General features: G+C 34.8%; 1 protein-coding gene across 1 annotated transcript; it reads left to right on the forward strand.

Moving 5' to 3' along the window:
• The first annotated feature begins 1606 nt into the window (after window positions 1-1606).
• On the forward strand, window positions 1607-18975 carry FBXO47 (F-box protein 47). Its single transcript, XM_065897677.1, has 10 exons — window positions 1607-1787; window positions 2219-2389; window positions 5253-5329; window positions 6650-6727; window positions 8320-8428; window positions 13028-13204; window positions 14753-14899; window positions 15579-15721; window positions 18042-18213; window positions 18866-18975. The coding sequence occupies exons 1-10, from the start codon at window positions 1607-1609 to the stop codon at window positions 18973-18975; spliced, it is 1365 nt and encodes a 454-aa protein (XP_065753749.1).
• The last annotated feature ends 615 nt before the right edge of the window (window positions 18976-19590 follow it).

Below are 19590 nucleotides of genomic sequence, written 5' to 3' on the forward strand. Positions count from 1 at the left end.
TACTTGTGTAATTTTAATGATTATTTTAAAATACCTGCTAAATTCAATGCTCGTTGAATGCTGAAGCAGAGCGCTATGTATAGTATGGTTTTAAAGGAGGTTCACAGTATGCTTTTCACTAAGCACTAAGTTTCTTGGCCACATTTTCAAATATATAGCTGATTTTAAATTGATATAAGTTGACATGTAACCTTTTAGATGAATAAGTAACAATGTGATTTTTAGAAATTTTCTGACAAAAGGAGAAAATGCATTTTCGTCAGATATATTTGTAACTCTTTGATGAGATGTCTTAGTGATTCCTTCAGAAACAAGGAGCCTTAGATTGGAGTTGTACTTATGCATATGTACCTATTCATGCATATATACAAAGGACAGTGTTTTCCAAATTGTAGGAGGAGTGACACAAAGTCACTGTGTGTGATGAATAACATTTTTTAAAAGAATTATTGTTTCGTGTAAGTAAATTATCAGTAATTTTAACAAAGTTCCTTCTAGGAAATACTCATTTTGAAATAAGTCGTGTAGGCCCTTCCTAAGACTTATTTAGTATCTACTATTAACCAGAAGTGGAATTGAAGGAGCAATTATTAATTTATTTTAGTCTTATTAGTTTTACAAAACTTTGATTTCATTGCACATAATTGGTAATCATAATGCAATCATCTTAATCTGTTAGAGCTAGTAAATTTTAAAAGCTGTAAACTAAAATCTCTACTTTTTAATCTCTTTTGTCTTTATTGTTTTAACAAAACATGTCAGTACTCAGTTTTAAAGAAATAGAGAAACATTACTACAAATTTTTAATATTACAGTAATACTTAGATTTTTTTAAGAATGTAAAGATTGTAAAAGCAACATACTAATTGACAAATATTAAATTTGTTATTTTTTGTGTTAAATCTTTTACTTTTTAAAAATATCACATTTCTATTTTTAAATTTTATTTTATTTATTTATTTATTTTTGGCTGCATTGGATCTTCGTTGCTGCGCGCGGGCTTTCTCTAGTTGCGGCGAGCAGGGGCTACTCTTTGTTGCGGTGCTCAGGCTTCTCATTGCGGTGGCTTCTCTTGTTGCAGAGCAAGGGCTCTAGGCGCGTGGGCTTCAGTAGTTGTAGCACGCAGGCGCAGTATTTGTGGCACACGGGCTTAGTTGCTCTGCGGCATATGGGATCCTCCCAGACCAGGGCTCAAACCCATGTCCCCTGCATTGGCAGGTGGATTCTTAACCACTGTGCCACCAGGGAAGCCCCTTTAAAAATATCACATAAAAATGTCACATTTCTTTTCTTAGAATATATCTCATCCAAATACACATCTCATTTTCTGCTAAAGCTCTATCTAAAATATTTGGCTAAGAGGGAAAAGATTTTTAAGTATTTCATATCATGCTGAGATGAATAAATAGACTCTACTGGTTGGAACTCCATAAATTGGACATCACATTAAAAGTTTTGTAAATACAAAGAGGCAGCTGTTGCCCTTCAATGTATGAACCTCTCCATTTTAAAAAACAACAGCTCTTCACCGTTTTGATTTCCTTTCTTCATTGTCTCTTTTACTTTGTTTTTCTAATCAGGATAAATTCATGAGATAAGAAAAAAAATGGCATCTAGAGTAAATACCAGTTTCACTTTGATTCCCACCCAGAAATACAGACGTCGTAATCATCGATCCAGCCGTTTTTCCAACATCCTTGACCCAGATTCTCAGCCCTTATCAACGCTTGGAAATTTTAAAGCCTTGCCATTGGAAATATTCCAAATAATCTTAAAATGTTTGTCAGGTGAGGTTTGGGGACTGAGTAGGCTACACGGACAATTGAATGTTTTATTTTCCCCAAGAACTAGTTTGTCATCTTAGGCCCTGCTAGAATGTTAATGGTGTTCACACTGTTTATTTTTAAAATTTCATCAGTGTTAGGTAAGCGGTACTCAAAGAAAATATGATACTCAAATGCTTTAAAACATGCTTCTAATTATAATGACATGGTAATTTGACTGTTACATCCCCAATGTTTCTAATTCATTGAGAACTAGATTTAAAACAATTTTAAGATTTTCCTTTTCCCCCACTTTTATTATTTATTTATTTAGTATTAATATTATTGTTATTAATCTATTATAAATAAATAGATTGTGCTAATAGTGATGTTCTTGTATTTAAGCCGTTGATATATGTGTGTGTGTGTGTATATATATATGTTTCTTTTGATAGTGAAGGATATCAGCGTGCTAAGCATGGTGTCCAAAACAGTCAGCCAGCACATTATTAATTATATTTCAACCTCATCAGGAAGCAAAAGACTTTTACTACAGGACTTTCATAACCTTGAGCTGCCTGACAGGAGACAAGACTCCACTATATTGGAACACTACAGATCTCTAGGTAATTTATGTAATGTAATGAGAATTGTAACAAGTAAAGAACTATACTTAATTAAGGGGATTTTATTATACAATTCTGTAAGGCCCGTGCGAAATGGAATACTTCCTATTTCTATGATGCTTTTACTCTTCAGTGTAAGGACTTTCCCTTAATAACAGTCCCTTACACTTATATTTAAAGATGAGAGAATGCACTTTAAAGTGTCAGTCCTTGTGATTTCATGTGGATACAATGTCACCTGTGCTTATTGTCTAGGTGGCTTGCCAGTTTAGGAAATTGATGTATTTTCTATGCTTTACTTCCTGTGAATCTAATGAGTTTTATTTCTGTACTGCTTTTCCCTTTCAACCATAATCTAATTAAAATAGAAATTTAAGCATATTATTGTGAAAAATCACTTATTCTCTTATCAGAAACAGTGGTTTTCTTTTTTTTTAAAGCACTGTGCATATTTACTAATAAATCATAATGCTATTATTAAATTAACCTTATCAAAAGAAATTCTGGACAATTTCTTCCCTTGATTTGTAATCATTTATGTCTTTTACCCCATTCATTGATTTCATTCTCCCTAAGAGTGCTGAAAAAAAATTCTAATTTTGACTTGACTAATGACACCAGTTTAATTATGAAGCTACTTATAATTAACCAAAACATGGCAATAAAATTAAATATCAGAGTGATGTTGAGATGTAAATAAAGCCATAAGAGTAAGTTACCTTTTAGTAGCTCAAGGATGCCTAGCTTTAAGATAATAAAATAAGACTATATAGATATGTAAATACATCAAAGTGTATTTGACAAGTATACTTAGTAAGGCTAAGTGAAAGGTCTGTAATCTGGTTACAATGTTATTGGTTTCAGTATTTATGATTAGGCTTTGTGAAGCCTGTAACAGAATACGGCAACTACTTTTTGCTTCTTGTCATTGTGAATATCTTTTTTCCAATATCATCGGATGCTGAGGAAGGCTACTTGGGAAAAACTTATTCTTTAGTTTTAATTTGAATGAATTTTTTCTCCCTGACCAGGTTCAATTGCATAAACAAACAAAATAGCATTAAGACAATTATGTGGATAATTCAGTTAAAAATACAAATATGTATTGATCTCAAAAGCTAGCTTTTAAAAATGGTTTTACTCATGAAATGATTTCAACCTTCCATTTAAATTTTGTGCAGACACCTAGCTTATGACTAATTCTTTAGACAAATGTTTGATGTACTTACCATTTCCTATGTTGCCATTTCTATCTGATCTGTTCTTGTTTTCCGACATTAAAATAACATTTTCAGAATTCTCCATTCTAAGGATTATAAATTTTAATTTGCTTCTTCATACAAAACAGAGCAGATGGTCAGTGTGGAAAGAACGTTACATCTGACTCTATTTTAGTGGGAAGAAATTAAAGAAGTTAGTCTCTAAAGGGTATAGCAGAGCACCTGTGTTAAAAGAATAAATAAGTCAGCCAGTATTGTTTTTTGGGTTTTTTTTTTTTTGCCGTACACGGGCCTCTCACTGTTGTGGCCTCTCCCGTTGCGGAGCACAGGCTCCGAACACGCAGGCTCATTGGCCATGGCTCACGGGCCTAACTGCTTCGCGGCATGTGGGATCTTTTCGGACTGGGGCACGAACCCGCATCCCCTGCTTAGGCAGACGGACTCTCAACCGCTGTGCCACCAGGGAAGCCCAGCCAGAATTGGTTTTTATGGTAAATTGAAACCCTTAAAAATAGGCGTTCTACATTAGAAAAAGCAACCAACATACAATTATAGCTTACAATTCCCCAGCTATGATATGCCATGGGACTGGATGCCAAAACATGAAAGGAAGAGAACTCAGCCTGAAAACTAAACACTGAAAATGTCTTTTTATGTACAATAATAAGGAGGGCTTATGTTTAAAACTCAATTCTGGTCATGTGTTGCCCAAACATAGCAACTTCTAAAAATAGATTCAATTCCCATAGAGTCTACAGAATTATATATAAAGTAGTTATTATATTATGTAAAAAAGTAAATGCAGAGAAGATGAAAACTGAAGAAAGTCATGATATTCAGATATATATTTTCCTACCATGTATCTTATTTTTAGTTTGAGGACATTTGGCCTTATAGGAATGTTAACAATGTATTGCCATTTTAGGAAAACAGAACACTTAGAGGAAATAAATCATAACCATACACTTCCTGTCACTGTAGTTCAAGTTACATATCTCACTGGGAAATTGAAGGGTTTTTTTTCTTTTTTAAATATCTAAACACAAAATTCTATACATTCTTAACATGCAAGCCCCATAAAAGGATATCTCTGAAGGAAGAGATAAATATTTCATCCAAACTGGATACTTTCTGTGAGAGAAAAACCGACTTCTAATCTCTGAAATTTTAAATACTTACGACTTCAAGTTTTTGTATTTGGAGAAAGGAGTACAAAATCTCTTTTCTCATTCTTTCCATTAGCAACTCTTAAAACATTTTTCATGGTGGACATGAGCTTAATTTTAAGAAGTATTGGAATATGTTTTCTATGAAATAAAGACAGCAGAGTTTCCCTGTTGTGTTTTGTGTTTGGTTATTGTATCTTTTAAAATCTGAATACTTTCTCATATCTGTACTATACCATCAATTTCACAATTTTTTGTAAGATTTTATGCCATAGCCTCTTGGGTGGACACCAGAGTCACTTGGTAAACACCATATATGTGTTTTGCACCCTTCCTCCCAAACTTCCTCTTAAAAACTCTATCAGCTCACAATCCACTATCGTATACTTGACTTTCAGGAAACATTATTCTGTGAGTTATAGATATTCTTAAGTTAATTACATTGTCATTTTTTCATATGTCTCTTTACTTTCTCAGGTCTACTGTTTAAAAGATGTACATTGCTGCTACCCACAAAGGAAAGACTGAAGTACATTCACAAGATACTTGCAGAAGTAAGATCATACTTCTGAATTAGCTCACAGGCTTGATTTCCAGTAAATATATTTTATTATTAATGTCTTATACTCATTTTAAATCTATCTTTAATTAGTGGAATTTCATGAATTGGTACTAAAAAGTTGGTTGATGATAATCTAATACTTTACCAAGTGCTCAGAGATTATAAAACACCAAAATGTAGTATAGGAGTATTTTACTTATTATAAAATAATTTTTACATATAACTAAGTACATCATTCAAGTTTATTAGGTTTATCAGAGTAGTAAAAGTATTTTTACCTCATGTGGGAATTCTGAGGTTGTTTTAAAGTGGTGATTTAGATATTTTATTAAAATGAAAATTATTTCCAAATGTTAACATTTTACTATTTAAATATTTGTGTTAAAACTATTTTTAATATATAAAACGACAAACCTTTTATGATAATTTATGCCTTGGAAATGTGTATCAATATGTTTGGGCATAATCTCTGTTAGACATTGAGTTTTACTATATAAACCCAATATATATCTAATACTGCTGATTCAGTTTTACACTCAATAGTATGCAAACTGTTTCTGATCCACTGGCTTTTTTCATGTCAGTGTTTGCATTGAGTTCAGCTGTATGTTATTGCAGCAGCTTCCAAGATGATCTTTCTGCCATTCACTTCTTCACTTCCCAAGACATTCTAAATGCTGAATCACTTACATCAAATTAATTTTCTTGCTTTTAAAAATATTTCCGTGGCTACTCAGTTTCATCAAGATAAGGTCCAAAGTCCACAGGTGGTATTTAGGGTTCCCCCGACAGTGCAGCCTTACTTTCTACTACTTTGAGCCTCATTAAGCTGCTCATATCTTTCTGTCCAAATGAATATTTAAAATTTTTACCTCTATACCATTTTGCCCTTATTGTTTCCCTCACCAATACTATCTATTGATTATATTTGAATCCTACTTAAAGACATTGCTTGTTTCACATCCTTCATAAGCTTTTTTAATCATTCTCAAAATTATCCTTTCCCTGCTTTCATTGTATCTGATATGTTTATTTGGTCATTTTAGCATTTATACATACTTTATCCTGAAATATAAAATTAATTTCATGTATGTATATCTTATTGTTCTAAATAAAGTGTGAGCTCCTTGAGGAGCTTGTTTTATGTTTCATAATCCCCACCTATATAACATGTGACTAATCAGTTGTTTAGTGTTTTAGTTATTTTCAGTTTAGACTGAAAACAATCCTTGCGTATTTCCATTAAATTTGAATGTCACATCATTGCACAGTTGCAGTGAAAAGGAGGAATTAACAGTTGTTCTCTTTACAGGTTTCCTGTTTTAAATTTAACGGCTGTGTAACTCCATTGCAATGTTTAGGATTACCATGTTACGGCATGTTTTTACAGGTACATTTTTTTTAGTGAAAGAAGAAAAGGAATTCTTTTTGAACTGTTATCAAGTAGAGCATGTAATCTGTCTTTCTATAGGATAATAAAAGTAATAATGATCTAAAAAGAAAACAAAATAACATTGTAAATGTTTGAGGATGTGTTAATCCAATAATATGTTTGCCACCTCAGATTTTCTTCTTGGATTTCTCACTGGTAAGAAATGTTTAACACTTATTTGCTCTATACCAATGTCCTTGAAGTTTCCAGCCAATTGTAATGACTAGAAATATTGTGGGGTAGAGGGTGTGTGTGTGCAATGAGTTTTAAGTCTTGGGCTAGTTATTTAAGATGTGACCTTAGAAATGAACTGTATAAAAAAATAGTAACTATAGGAAATGATATGGATAACTAACCTTTTTGTGGTAATTATTTTGCTATATATATATAATTACTATGTTATATGTCTTTAACTTATACAATGTTATACATCAATTATATCTCAGTAAACCTGGGAGGGGGGAAGAAATCAACTGCATGATTTTAAGAACACTTTTTACTATTTTATTATAAACATTATAATAATAACATTATTACTAATGCTGTTCAATATATTATTAATATATTGCACTGTTCTAAGCAGTTTACATGTATTAACTTACATAAATATTACAGCAACCTTATGAGGTTTACAACAATCTTACAACAGCCTTGCTTATAACCCATCCTGCCAGCCAGCCACCATCTGCATGTACAGGTTCCAGGGGCATAGGCCCTCCTTCTAGCCCTCTTCCAAGATAGATAGATTTCTGCTTTTTCTTTTTCCCTTTGGAACAGGTAATATGAGCACATGTATTCATATAAAATTCAAAAGGTACAAAATGGTATAAAGTGAATATTAAGTCTCCTCCCAGGCCTGTTCCTTGTTCACAGAGTTCCCTTCAACAGAAGTAACCACTGTTAGCAGTTTCTATTATGTCCTTCCAAAGAGAATAAGATTCATTTTTAAACTACTGAAATATAGTTCAACTATTTTAAGAAAAATTGATATGATTAATCAACTTTTTCAAAATCTACATATAGTTGAATACCATTTGAATTTTTCATATATGTTTAACTGTACATTCTGCTCTCCTCGAAGATAATTACTATATTTGGTCCTAATAAAAATTGTTTTTTGTTCACACCCAAATGTTGTAAATAAATGCTCATAATTGTCACATTAAAATGAGGTCATTATCATTTGTAAGCCATATCATAACTGATAGCTAGAGGGGACCAAAAGGGTTCTACTGTAGTCTAAAACTAAGCCACAGTATGGTTGTGAGTCAGATGTCTAAAGTTGTATCTATACTGTCAGAGTTCAGGATTCAGTACCATTTAGTTCCCTGAAAAGATACTCCCTATGCAACCAAAAAGAAACTGGATTTTGGAGCATTTCTAGGTTTTGTTTATATAAAATTTCCTACGAATTTGAACAGTTCCATAGCGGATAAAAATTGCACATTGCCTCGATTTTATGCTACAGCAGTTATGGTCATAAGGCAATAGTGACTTATGTTTTGATTTGATGGTTTGAACATCTGAAATGTTTCCTTTATCATCCTCAGACCTTAACAGCAGGATGGGATGAACTTGAGTGCCATCGTGTTTATAACTTCTTATGTGAGCTGACTAATCTCTCCCGCAACATGCAGACAGTTGTCTGCAGCAAACCAGGTAAAGAACTAAAATTCAGAGATAACCTTATACAGAGATTAAAATAGAAAAAAAAAAGTATAGTTCTAAAGTGTATTTCAAAATAAATTGTGGCATTCGTTTGTAGTAAAAAGACAAAGAGATGCAAGGGAATGATAAACACTGAATCAGATAGTGAGGCAGAAGTGGCCTGTGATTAGAGAAGGAGAAGCTCTCAGAGGGCTTCAACCACATTAATAATATTTTATTCCTTAAGCTGGTGGAGGATACAAAGGTGTTCATTATAGTATTTTTTAAACTTCTATATATACCTGAAATAGTTCATATTTTAAAAATTATAAGAGGGACTTTCCTGGCAGTCCAGTGGTTGGGACTCCATGCTTCCGCTGTGTGTGATCCCTGGTTGGGGAACTAAGATCCTGCATGCTGCACGGTGCAGCCAAAAAAAAAATTAAAAGAACCCTACAATTCAGCAGTTTCGTTCTGAGAAACTCCCACAGTATGCACAAGGAGGCGTATAAGAATGAGCATTGCAGCATGTAACCAGGGAAAGCTGCAAACAAAGTAATGCCTGTTGTCAGGAGAATGGATAAATGAATTATGGCATATTTATACAATTAAAACCATTAGTAGTGGGCTTCCCTGGTGGTGCAGTGGTTGAGAATCTGCCTGCCAATGCAGGGGACATGGGTTCGAGCCCTGGTCCCGGAAGATCCCACACGCCACGGAGTAGCTAAGCTCGTGTGCCACAACTATTGAGCCTATGCTCTAGAGCCTGCAAGCCACAACTACTGAGCCCACGTGCCACAACTGCTGAAGCCCATGCACCTAGAGCCCGTGCTCCGCAACAAGAGAAGCCACCACAATGAGAAGCCTGCGCACCGCAACGAAGGGTAGCCCCCGCTCGCTGCAACTAGAGAGAAGCCCATGCGCGGCAACGAAGACCCAATGCAGCCAAAAATAAAAATAAAAAAATAAATTTATTTTAAAAAAAAAACATTAGTAGTTAAAATGAATTAACTAGAGCCATGTGTCTTACTATGGATAAATCTCAAAATATAATTTGAGAAAAAAAGGTTACCAAGCAATGCTTTTAATATACCATTTATATACATATTAAAAACATGCAAAACAATTCTATAGATTCTTTATGGTTATATACATATGTAAAAAGGTATAAAAACATAGTTGGGAGGTATGATAGTTAATTTTGGGTGTCAACTTGGGTAGGCCACAGTACCCAGATATTTGGTCAAACATTATTCTAGATGTTTCTTTGAAGTTATTTTTTAGATGAGATTAACATTTAACTCAGTAGATTTTGAGTAAAGTAGATTACCCTCCATAATGTGAGTGGGCCTCATCCAATCACTTGAAGGCCTTAACAGAAAAAGACTCCCCTCCCCAAACAAGAAAGAATTCTACCAACAGACTGCCTTTGGACTTGAACTAGAACTCTTCTCTTGTCTGCAGCCACCCACCCTACCCTGCAGATTATGGACTTGCCAAGCTTCCAGAATCCTCATGAGCAAATTCCTCAAAATAAATCCTTCTCTATGTATATACACACATCCTGTTAGTTTCGTTTCTCTAGAGAAAGCTGACTAATACAGGAGGGATAAAACCCAATTCAAGATGGTGATTACCTCTGGGGAGGAAGGTGATTGGGACTGATACACAAGAAGTTTTAACTATATCAGAATGTTTTATTTATTTTTAAAAATCTGAAGCAAATATAGCAAAAAAATAAAGATTTGACAAAGCTAGCTGATCAGTACACAGTGTTTGTTATAGTATCTCTGCTTTTCTGCCAGCTTGAAATATTTCATTATGAAACAAATCATGGCAGATTTTAATTTTAAAGGCAGACATAGAAGCCCAATGAAACAATAACAAAATTAATTTATCATGTCTCTCTCTTGATCAAAAAGTTTTATTAGCTTCCTTATATCTTCAAAATAAAGCCCAAACTGTTTATATCGGCCTTCATATTCTAATCCTAACTTACTTTTTCAAAATTATTGCCCGTACTTCTGTATCAGTTTGACATAGGCATATTGCTCTACTCACTGTATCTCAGACACGTCTTACACATTTCTACCTCATACCTTTTATTCATTCTCTCTTTTTCCTGAAATACCATCTCTCCTTTTTAAGACCCAATTTACCTGACCTCCTTTAAGACCCAATTTACCTGACCTCCTCTGTAAAACCTTTCCTGATCTTCCCAGACCTGCAATAATCTCTCTCCTCTAAACTTCTGTGTTACTTGACTTAACACATCAGGAGACACTTACATATGGCCTTAGTGCATTGGCAGACTTTCCATTTACACTTGTCTTATCTACAAGTAAGTAGAACATAAATGGTATAAAAATATAAAATGTAAAATGGTACCACCACCAGGGAAAACAATTTGGACATTCCTCAAAAAGCTAAAGGTGGAGTTATCATATGACTCAGCAATTGCACTCCTAAGTACATAACTAAGGAAATTGAGAGCAGGAACAAGGACAAATACTTGTGCACCAGGGTTCACTGAAGCATTATTTTCAGTAGCCAAAAACTGGAAACAACCCAAGTGTTCATCAATAGATGAATGAATAGACAAAATGTGACATATACATACAATGGAATATTATTCACTCATAAAAAGGGGTGAAGTTTTGATATAGGCCACAACATGGATGAACACTGAAAATATATGCTAAGGGGCTTACCTGGTGGCACAGTGGTTAAGAGTATGCCTGCCAGTGCAGGGGACACAGGTTTGAGCCCTGGTCCGAGAAGATCCCACATGCCATAGAACAGCTAAGCCTGTGTCCCACAACTACTGAGCCTGCGCTCTAGAGCCTGCGAGCCACAACTGCTGAGTCCATGTACCACAGCTACTGAAGTCCATGCGCTTAGAGCCCATGCTCCACAGCAAGAGAAGCCACCGCAATGAGAAGCCTGCGCACCACAACGAAGAGTAGTCCCCACTCGCTGCAACTAGAGAAAGCCCATGCGCGGCAATGAAGACCCAACGCAGCCAAAAATAAAATAAAATTAATTAATTAAAAAAAAGAAAATATATGCTAAGTGAAATAAGTCAGACACAAAAGACAAATATTGTATGATTCCACTTATGTGAGGTACCTAGAACAGGCAAATTCATAAAAACAGAAGGTAGATTAGAGGTTACCAGGATGTGGGAAGATAGGGAATGCAGAGTTATTGCTTAATGGTTACAGAGTTTCTGTTTGAGATGAAAAATTTTAGTGTAAGACAGTGGTGATGGTTGAACAACACTGTGACTGTAATTGATGCCACTGCATTGTATAGTTTAAAAATGGTTAAAATAGCAAATTTTATATCATATATATTTACCACAATTTAGGAAAATAATGTAATATATCAAAAACTGTTGAATTATATACATAAAGGGTAAGGTATACAGTATGTAAATTATATATATTTCAATAAAGCTGTTTAAAGAAAACCGTGAGATACCACTTCATACCCACTAGGATGGCTAGAACCAAAAAGTCAGATAACAAGCGTTGGTGAGAATGTGGGGAATTTGGAGCCCTCATACATTGCTGATGGGAATGCAAAATGATGCAGTCACTTTGGAAACAATCTGGTAGTTATTCAATAATTAAATATAGAGTTACCGTATGACCCAACAATCCCATTCCTAGGTATATCCTCAAGAGAAATGAAAACATATGTCCATACAGAAACTTGTACATGAATGTTAATAGCAACATTGTTCATAATAGCCAAAAGGTGAGACAACCCAAATATCCATCAATTGGTGAATCAATAAACAATGTGGTATATCTATACAATGGAATATTATTTGGCCATAAAAAGGAACTGAAGTATTGATACTTACCATAACATGGATATACCTTGAAAACATACTAAGGGGACTTCCCTGGTGGTCCAGTGGTTAAGAATCCGCCTTCCAATGCAGGCAACGTGGGTTCCATCCCTGGTTGGGGAACTAAGATCCCACATGCCACGGGGCAACTAAGCCCACAAGTACTGAACCCACGCACTCTGGAACACACGTGCCGCAACTAGAGAAGCTCATGCACTGCAATGTAAAGATCCCGCATGCCACAACTAAGACCCAACACAGCCAAATAAATAAATAGAAAATAAGTATTAAAAAAAAAATGCTAAGGAAAGAAGTCAGTCACAAAAAACCACCTACTACGTGACTTCATTCATATGAAGAATAGGAAAATCTACAGAGACGGCAAGTAGTGCTTAGTGCTGGGTGTGGTAAAGGGCAGAAGGATAGGAGAGTGATAGCTAAAAGAGCAGGGTTTCTTTTTGAGGTAATCAAGATGTTCTAAAATTTACTTGGTAATGGGCGCATATATCTGTGAATATACTTTAAAAAAACGTTGAATTGTACACTTTAAATTGGTAAATTTTATGGGATGTGAATTGTATCCCAATAAAGTTATTTTTAAAAAAGTAGTTCCTTGATAATCTCAAATTTTTACAGAGTAAAATGAAGTAACACTCTCAGTACAAAGCATTTAATGATGTATGTCTTGACCTATCCCATATGCATATCAATCTTTCTAAGAAGAATTGTTTACAGTGCTTTTGTCTTCATAGGAGTTGCCACAAAACTGGAGTTATGGATCAGACTGTTCTGTAGGAACGTTTTTCTTGATCGTTGGACCCATCAAAGCGATTCTGCATTTTGGTTGACGTGCATATTAAAACCATGGCCAATGGTGAATCAGGCAAGATTACTGTATATCATCTTTGGACCAGTAGCTCCTCAAGATGGTGAGCCTCCATTTCTTTGGGATGTATGTTACAAAATTGGTTAATTACTTTCAGTTTAGGAAACATATCTTTTTGTACCTGCTTAGTTTCATCATTCCTAATAAGTAAACCATGTTTCATAAATGTATATACTACATTGACTTGTATATAACTTAAGCACCAAGACAGAAATTGTTCTGCTGCAGGCCATTTCCAAATATATTCTCATCATCTCTGATTTACCCAAAATAACTGCATTTCGGACTTCCCTGGTGGCGCAGTGGTTGAGAGTCCGCCTGCCGATGCAGGGCACACGGGTTCGTGCCCCGGTCCGGGAAGATCTCACATGCCACGGAGCGGCTAGGCCCGTGAGCCATGGCCGCTGAGCCTGCGCGTCCGGAGCCTGTGCTCCACAACGGGAGAGGCCACAACAGTGAGAGGCCCACGTACCACAAACAAACAAACAAACATTATTATTTTTTTTTTAAATATATTTATTTATTTATTTTGTCTGTGTTGGGTCTTCGTTGCTGCACACGGGCTTTCTTTAGTTGCGGTAAGCAGGGGCTACTCTTCCTTGCAGTGTGCAGGCTTCTCATTGCGGTGGCTTCTCTTGTTGTGGAACACGGGCTCTAGGCGCACAGGCTTCAGTAGTTGTGGCACGTAGGCTCAGTAGTTGTGGCTCGCGGGTTCTAGAGCTCAGGCTCAGTAGTTGTGGTGCATGGGTTTAGTTGCTTTGAGGCATGTGGGATCTTCCTGGGCCAGGACTCAAACCCGTGTCTCCTGCATTGGCAGGTGGATTCCCAACCACTGTGCCACCAGGGAAATCCTTTAAGCATTATCTTAACTCAAGATTATATTTGCTGCTGTAGGGGACTAATAATGCAAGGGAAGCAATGTGGTAGTCAGAATCGATGTTTTACTTAATTTGGGGTGCATCATATTATTTTTTGCAATTTTTTGGCCTTTCTAATTAAGTTTTGCTTGGATGAATGTTAAAATTAGCATGTATTTAGTTCACACTGCCTTATATCAGGAGTTAACTAGTTTAAAGTGTGTTGAGTAGCAGCAGGAAGCCAATCTGGGATCAAATTTTGTTTGTGTAATTCACAAAGAGAAATTGGTCATAGGTAAATAATAAAAAATTGACTGGATTACTCTGTTTTGATGTAAATGTCTGGAAAATTCTCAGATACAGCATGCTCTCTTTTTGGAAGTCTATCACTAGGTTTTATTTCATTTTAGTAAGATTACATCAATTGTTTATTTTAATTTCTGTTATGGGGTAGCATTATCTTTGAACCAGAAACAGTGTTTTGCTTGGTGAAACTACCTTTTCTTTTCCTCATTTAGCTATTGTTGCTGTGCTTCATCACATCAGTCAGAGACATTAAAATTTATACTGTTATCAGAATTGACCTTTCATTATGAAAGTTAAAATGAAAGTAGCATATATAAGTAATGGATTCCATTATGCAATCCAATTTCCTTTTTAAACAATCTGTGTAGTCTTTGTCACAAAGCCAACTATTCTGTCATAACCTAGCTTTTGTTTCAATTATCATTCAGGACAGGTGGTTTGGCAGAAAATGATAGAAGGACCTGCAGATGAACCCAGTCTGAAAGGTTTGGCTGATGCCATTAAATTACTGTATGATACAGGCACCAAAGAATGGACAGCAGATGATGTTATCAGTCTTGTAGATGAACTATCAGGTAAAAGGAATTATTTACCACATACAGTAATAGAAATTTGTTATTAGAATACAGTTATAAAATTGTAAGGACAACTCTATAGGTAACAAAAGAACTGCCTATTGGAAATCACTAAATGCTTTAAAATATTTAAAGTTTGTCTTTATGTTTGAAGAGAATGCATATAATCAACTTACTTTCCTTCTATTTTCCTTGCCAATTTTATAAATATGTATTTATTGCTATTATTTGAAAGCTTCATAATTTAATTAGCTTAATTATTCCCATTCTGAAGTTCTCAGAAACACGTCCAAATGTTGGGTAAGAGGAAGGCCCTTTCCTGTTGGTACTGGCGAGATGAAACAACGTTTCCCATTCCTGCATAATCCTTTAGATTCTAAAGTTTACAAGATTTCTTTCTTTAGCAGGATTACACCACCTTGTCTGTTGACCTATGTGTAGGAGAAATGCGTTGACTGTATTACTAGTATATTTGTAAGAGTCGCTGCGACTTGGCAATAAATAATCTCTGTCCCCGGTTGAATGCTGTAATCGGAAAACTAAAGCATTTTTTCTGAGATTCTCCCTTGGCACTGATTGTATTTCCAATAAAGTAATATAATATTGCATGTATTTAATGATGTTTACTATAGCTATTGTGTAATTTCTCATTAAATAACTGTTCTTTCTTTAATAAAAGTGGTTCCCCGTGAGTGGCTTCTAGAGAATAATGCACATCTCCTAATCCTAAGTGGGAATAGCGTCTGTTTCACTTTCATGGCTAGTAAAGCTATGAATGGACGGGCCATTGAACTGGCAAGGCTGATAGTCTTTTTGGCTTTGGTAAGTATAAAATAAGTTTTTTCTAGCAAATTGTTTAACATTATAGTTGACCTACTAGGGAGCTGCCCTGAAGGAACTGAAATATGTACGAAACATTTTGAAAGAATAAGTATTTAAGTATATATTTTTATATATACTTTATATATTTAAAAAAATTTTTTTAATTTATATAATAAACTATCATATCTGGAATCATTCCTTGTGTTAACCTCTCCCCACTTAATATCTGGATTGTCATTATACAGCTCTGCCAAGTTATATTCTTTTTTTTCCCTTAAATTCCATTTAAAAATAAAGCATCCCTTATGATTTGCTCCAGGATAATCCCTGGGCAGCAGGGAGAGAATGTGTAAGTGAGTGGTGGTAGAAGTGAAACAAGATTAGTAATTGTTGAAGCTAGGGAATGGATACTAGGGGTTCATAATACTACTCTCTTTACTTTTATATAGTTAAAATGTTTTTCAAAATAAAAACATTTAAAAATGTATTTAATATTCATTCATTTAACACAAATTGAGTGTTTACTATGGGTCATACCTGTGAGAGATTTTAGGACTGTGGAAATTAATAGAACAAATCCCTGACCAAAAGCTGCTTACAGTCTTCTAAGCAATATCAAAGTATATATAAATAAATTCAGTGTGATAAGTGCAAAAATATGTAAAAAAAGATACAAAGGTATCAGAGAGGAGTCAATATTGGGTGGGCATAGAGTACAGAGAGGGCTTCCCCAATTCCAGTAGATATAAGTTTTTTAAATGAATAGGAAGTGTTCACCAGACCAGAGGGGTTCGATTATTCAAGCATGTACCTGCATGTGTTGCATAGATATCTCATTTATTTGGCTTCCATCACAGATGCCAGCCCAACCAGTGCTTCAAAAGCAATGGAATAATCTTCAGCTGGCTGTTGTGAGGAATAATTGAATGTAATCCATTTTCTACATAATGGAGACAGGATCTTCACCAACTCAACTGCTTAAAACATGAATGAAATCTCTGTGGCTCTTTTAAAATGTGAAGAAAGCTATTAAATTAATTGTATTCTAAATGTAAATGTTTATTTTAATAAGCAGAGGCCCTCAAAACAAAACAAAAAAAAGGAAAGAGAGAATTGGAACTGCATGACTGTATCAGGGAACTATAAGCAGTTCAGTATTATTTCTGAAGGGAAAAATGTGTAGAAGAGGAGGAGATGGTAAGTTTAGATAGGAAGGGAGAGGCTAGGTAAGGCAGGGCCTGGTAGACCATTCTGTGGAGCTTGAACCACAGGAGCCACACTGCTGACAAGTTTTAGGAAGCAGGGAGACATTGTCAGTTTTATGTTTTTGGAAGGTGAGTTTGGCCACACTGTAGTAAAAGGAATGGAGAGGAAACCGCTAGGGGTGGAGAAACCTTCTCCGGAAAGCCTTCTCTGTTTAACATCTCAACTCTGGTCATTAATTTTCTCTAAATGGCCTCAGATTTGTCTTCTCTTTATCTTCATTTACCAGTGGTGTTCTAAGGCCACTGTATGTGTGGGGTAAGTCATCTCCCAAAATAGATTGCAAACTCTTTGAAATCCAGGACTATGCCACTTATTTCTTTCATAGTGCCTTGTACAGTGCTTTACACATAATAAGTAGGCAATATATCTTTCTTGTCAGGTTAACATTATTTAGTTACAGTACTATATAGTTTATTTTCATGCTCTATGTTATTTGGCTATGTGAGTTAAATTGACCATTTAAGATATTAGTAAATAAACCTTTTTCCTTTCAGTCAGTTTTACCTATAAACATGTAATTTTCACTTTATCTATGTTTTAAATAATAGAGAAATATTCCCTTCTACTCTCAAGATGGAAAGTTGGTGTCACCATAGGGCTCTCTTGCCTGTTGAAATTGTCTGTCTGTCACCCACATTGGACTCCTTGAAAATAGAGACCATGTCTTTATGGCTTACCATTGTATCCCCAGCTCTTAGCATGTGCTCAATAAACACTTATTGAATGAATGAGCAGGAGCCTTATTTTTCATATGTTTAACAATTGTTTTCAATATTATTTCTTATATTAATAAACAAATATTCTATGATAATCTTTTTTTCTATGATAATCTTGAACCAGGCTTTTTTTACTTCACACTTTTCCCCACTAAATTTATACCATTTGAGAGCAAAGAAGTGTTAGATAGAAGAGCATTTCCCATTTATAGACTCAGCATGATGTTATATGTATTAAATTCTGTAAAATTATAAACAGTCATTGTTAATACCATTTTCAAATTCTACCGCTTTCTTCAAATAAAGATTTACCATAATGCTTTGTATGTCTAAATCAGGTATGTGAGAAAGAACTATACTGCATGGATTGGGCAGTTAAAATGATGCAAAAAGTCTGTAAAGTCTTTAGCACTCCAGTGGAAAGAAATAACTTCCTGCAGAGTGTGGCAAATGCATTTGCGTATGTGATAATGGAAATGCTACAATCAGTTCTGTCTGGTGAGTATGCATGTAGATGGTGCTCAGTTGTGAGTAAAGTGCATTCTAGTCACCCCTTAAGACATAGATAATTCTGTGTAGACTTTTATATCCAAGCTAAAAATAGAAAGATCAGACATTGTTTTTCCATGAGATATATTTAGTTCCTGGTTTCGTCACTTTTTAAATCTGGTATTAGTTTTAATGGAAAATGTAAAGTTGAAGAGTCTGCTCTGAAAGGAACTAATTTCAGTTCTGCACAGCAAAAAATTTTAACTTGCTTACTTAACCAACTATCATAATCATCATAATATTCTTTATTTGTATAGTTTACACGTATAGATTTTTATAGTTTTATTAGGTGCCCAACAGGATAATTAACCCTATTTTACAGATGGGAAAACTAAGGCTTAGAGAAATTACCTGACTTGCCCAAGGTCATGAAGTTAGAAGCAATAAAGCATGGACCAGCATCTTTTTCTTCTGATTTCTAATTCAGAGCTCTAAATATAATTCCATGATTTCAATGGTTAACGTCTGACTTAGGGAAAATCACTAACTAGTCTTCTGTTACATATTATTAGGGAAATTGGAACATCTTATGTTTCAAAGAAATCATATATTTAGAAACTTAACTGTCATTTTCTTTTCCCTACTGTCTATTCCTGTGTATGGCATATGGAAGACCATGATGAAGACAACAGAAGCTTTCTGGATTTGTTCCATCTTGTGCATGCTCAGGCTAACTTCCATAAGGAGGTCCTGTATTTGACCATGAATACTCTCTCTACCTAAATACTCAGAAAGCCTTGCATTTAGAGAATAACTCAGTGAACTAACTATTAGAAGAGTGCTAATTTTCCACACTCAGAGAATAGCATCCATGGGACTTTTTATCACCTAAGTAACCTAAGAATTCAAAAGCTGCATAAAAATTTAGAAGCAACTGCTTATACCATTATTAATATAAAACTTTCAGGCAAACCCAAGAATGTATTAAGATTTCTCTAGAAAACAAGCTGCTCTAGATTTTGGTAAACCTAACACCAAGCTAAAATGGAACATTAGTGTTTAAGAATCTGGGGCCAGCCAACCTGTATGTGTGGGTCTTCAAAGCAAGAGAAAATTCTGATGCATAGTTAGAACAGACCCAAATTCACTAAATGGTGTGTATCTGTTCACTTTGCTTAGGTTGTGTAAACATAGCGTAGAATGTTTTGTGAAGATTTGCAGTATGATGTTTTGGAATGTGCAGATATAAATCACATTTTTTTTACCACCTTCTTGGCATATGATTACAAAGAACATTTTATTTGCTTCATGTTTTGCAGATCAAAAACCAAAGGAAGTATGTGTGTGTGTACATATATATCCATACGTGTATGTATATATATATATATATATATATAT

The sequence above is a fragment of the Phocoena phocoena genome, chromosome 19 (genome assembly GCF_963924675.1).
Source record: "Phocoena phocoena chromosome 19, mPhoPho1.1, whole genome shotgun sequence".
Classification (NCBI taxonomy): domain Eukaryota; kingdom Metazoa; phylum Chordata; class Mammalia; order Artiodactyla; family Phocoenidae; genus Phocoena; species Phocoena phocoena.

Bases quoted from the DNA above. Each gene is read 5' to 3' on its own strand.
- FBXO47 (XM_065897677.1), top strand. From the start codon at position 1,607: ATGGCATCTAGAGTAAATACCAGTTTCACTTTGATTCCCACCCAGAAA. The intron at 15,722-18,041 runs GTAAGTATAAAA...TGTCTAAATCAG, and splicing joins TGATAGTCTTTTTGGCTTTG to GTATGTGAGAAAGAACTATA. The intron at 18,214-18,865 runs GTAGATGGTGCT...GGCATATGGAAG, and splicing joins TCTGTCTGGTGAGTATGCAT to ACCATGATGAAGACAACAGA.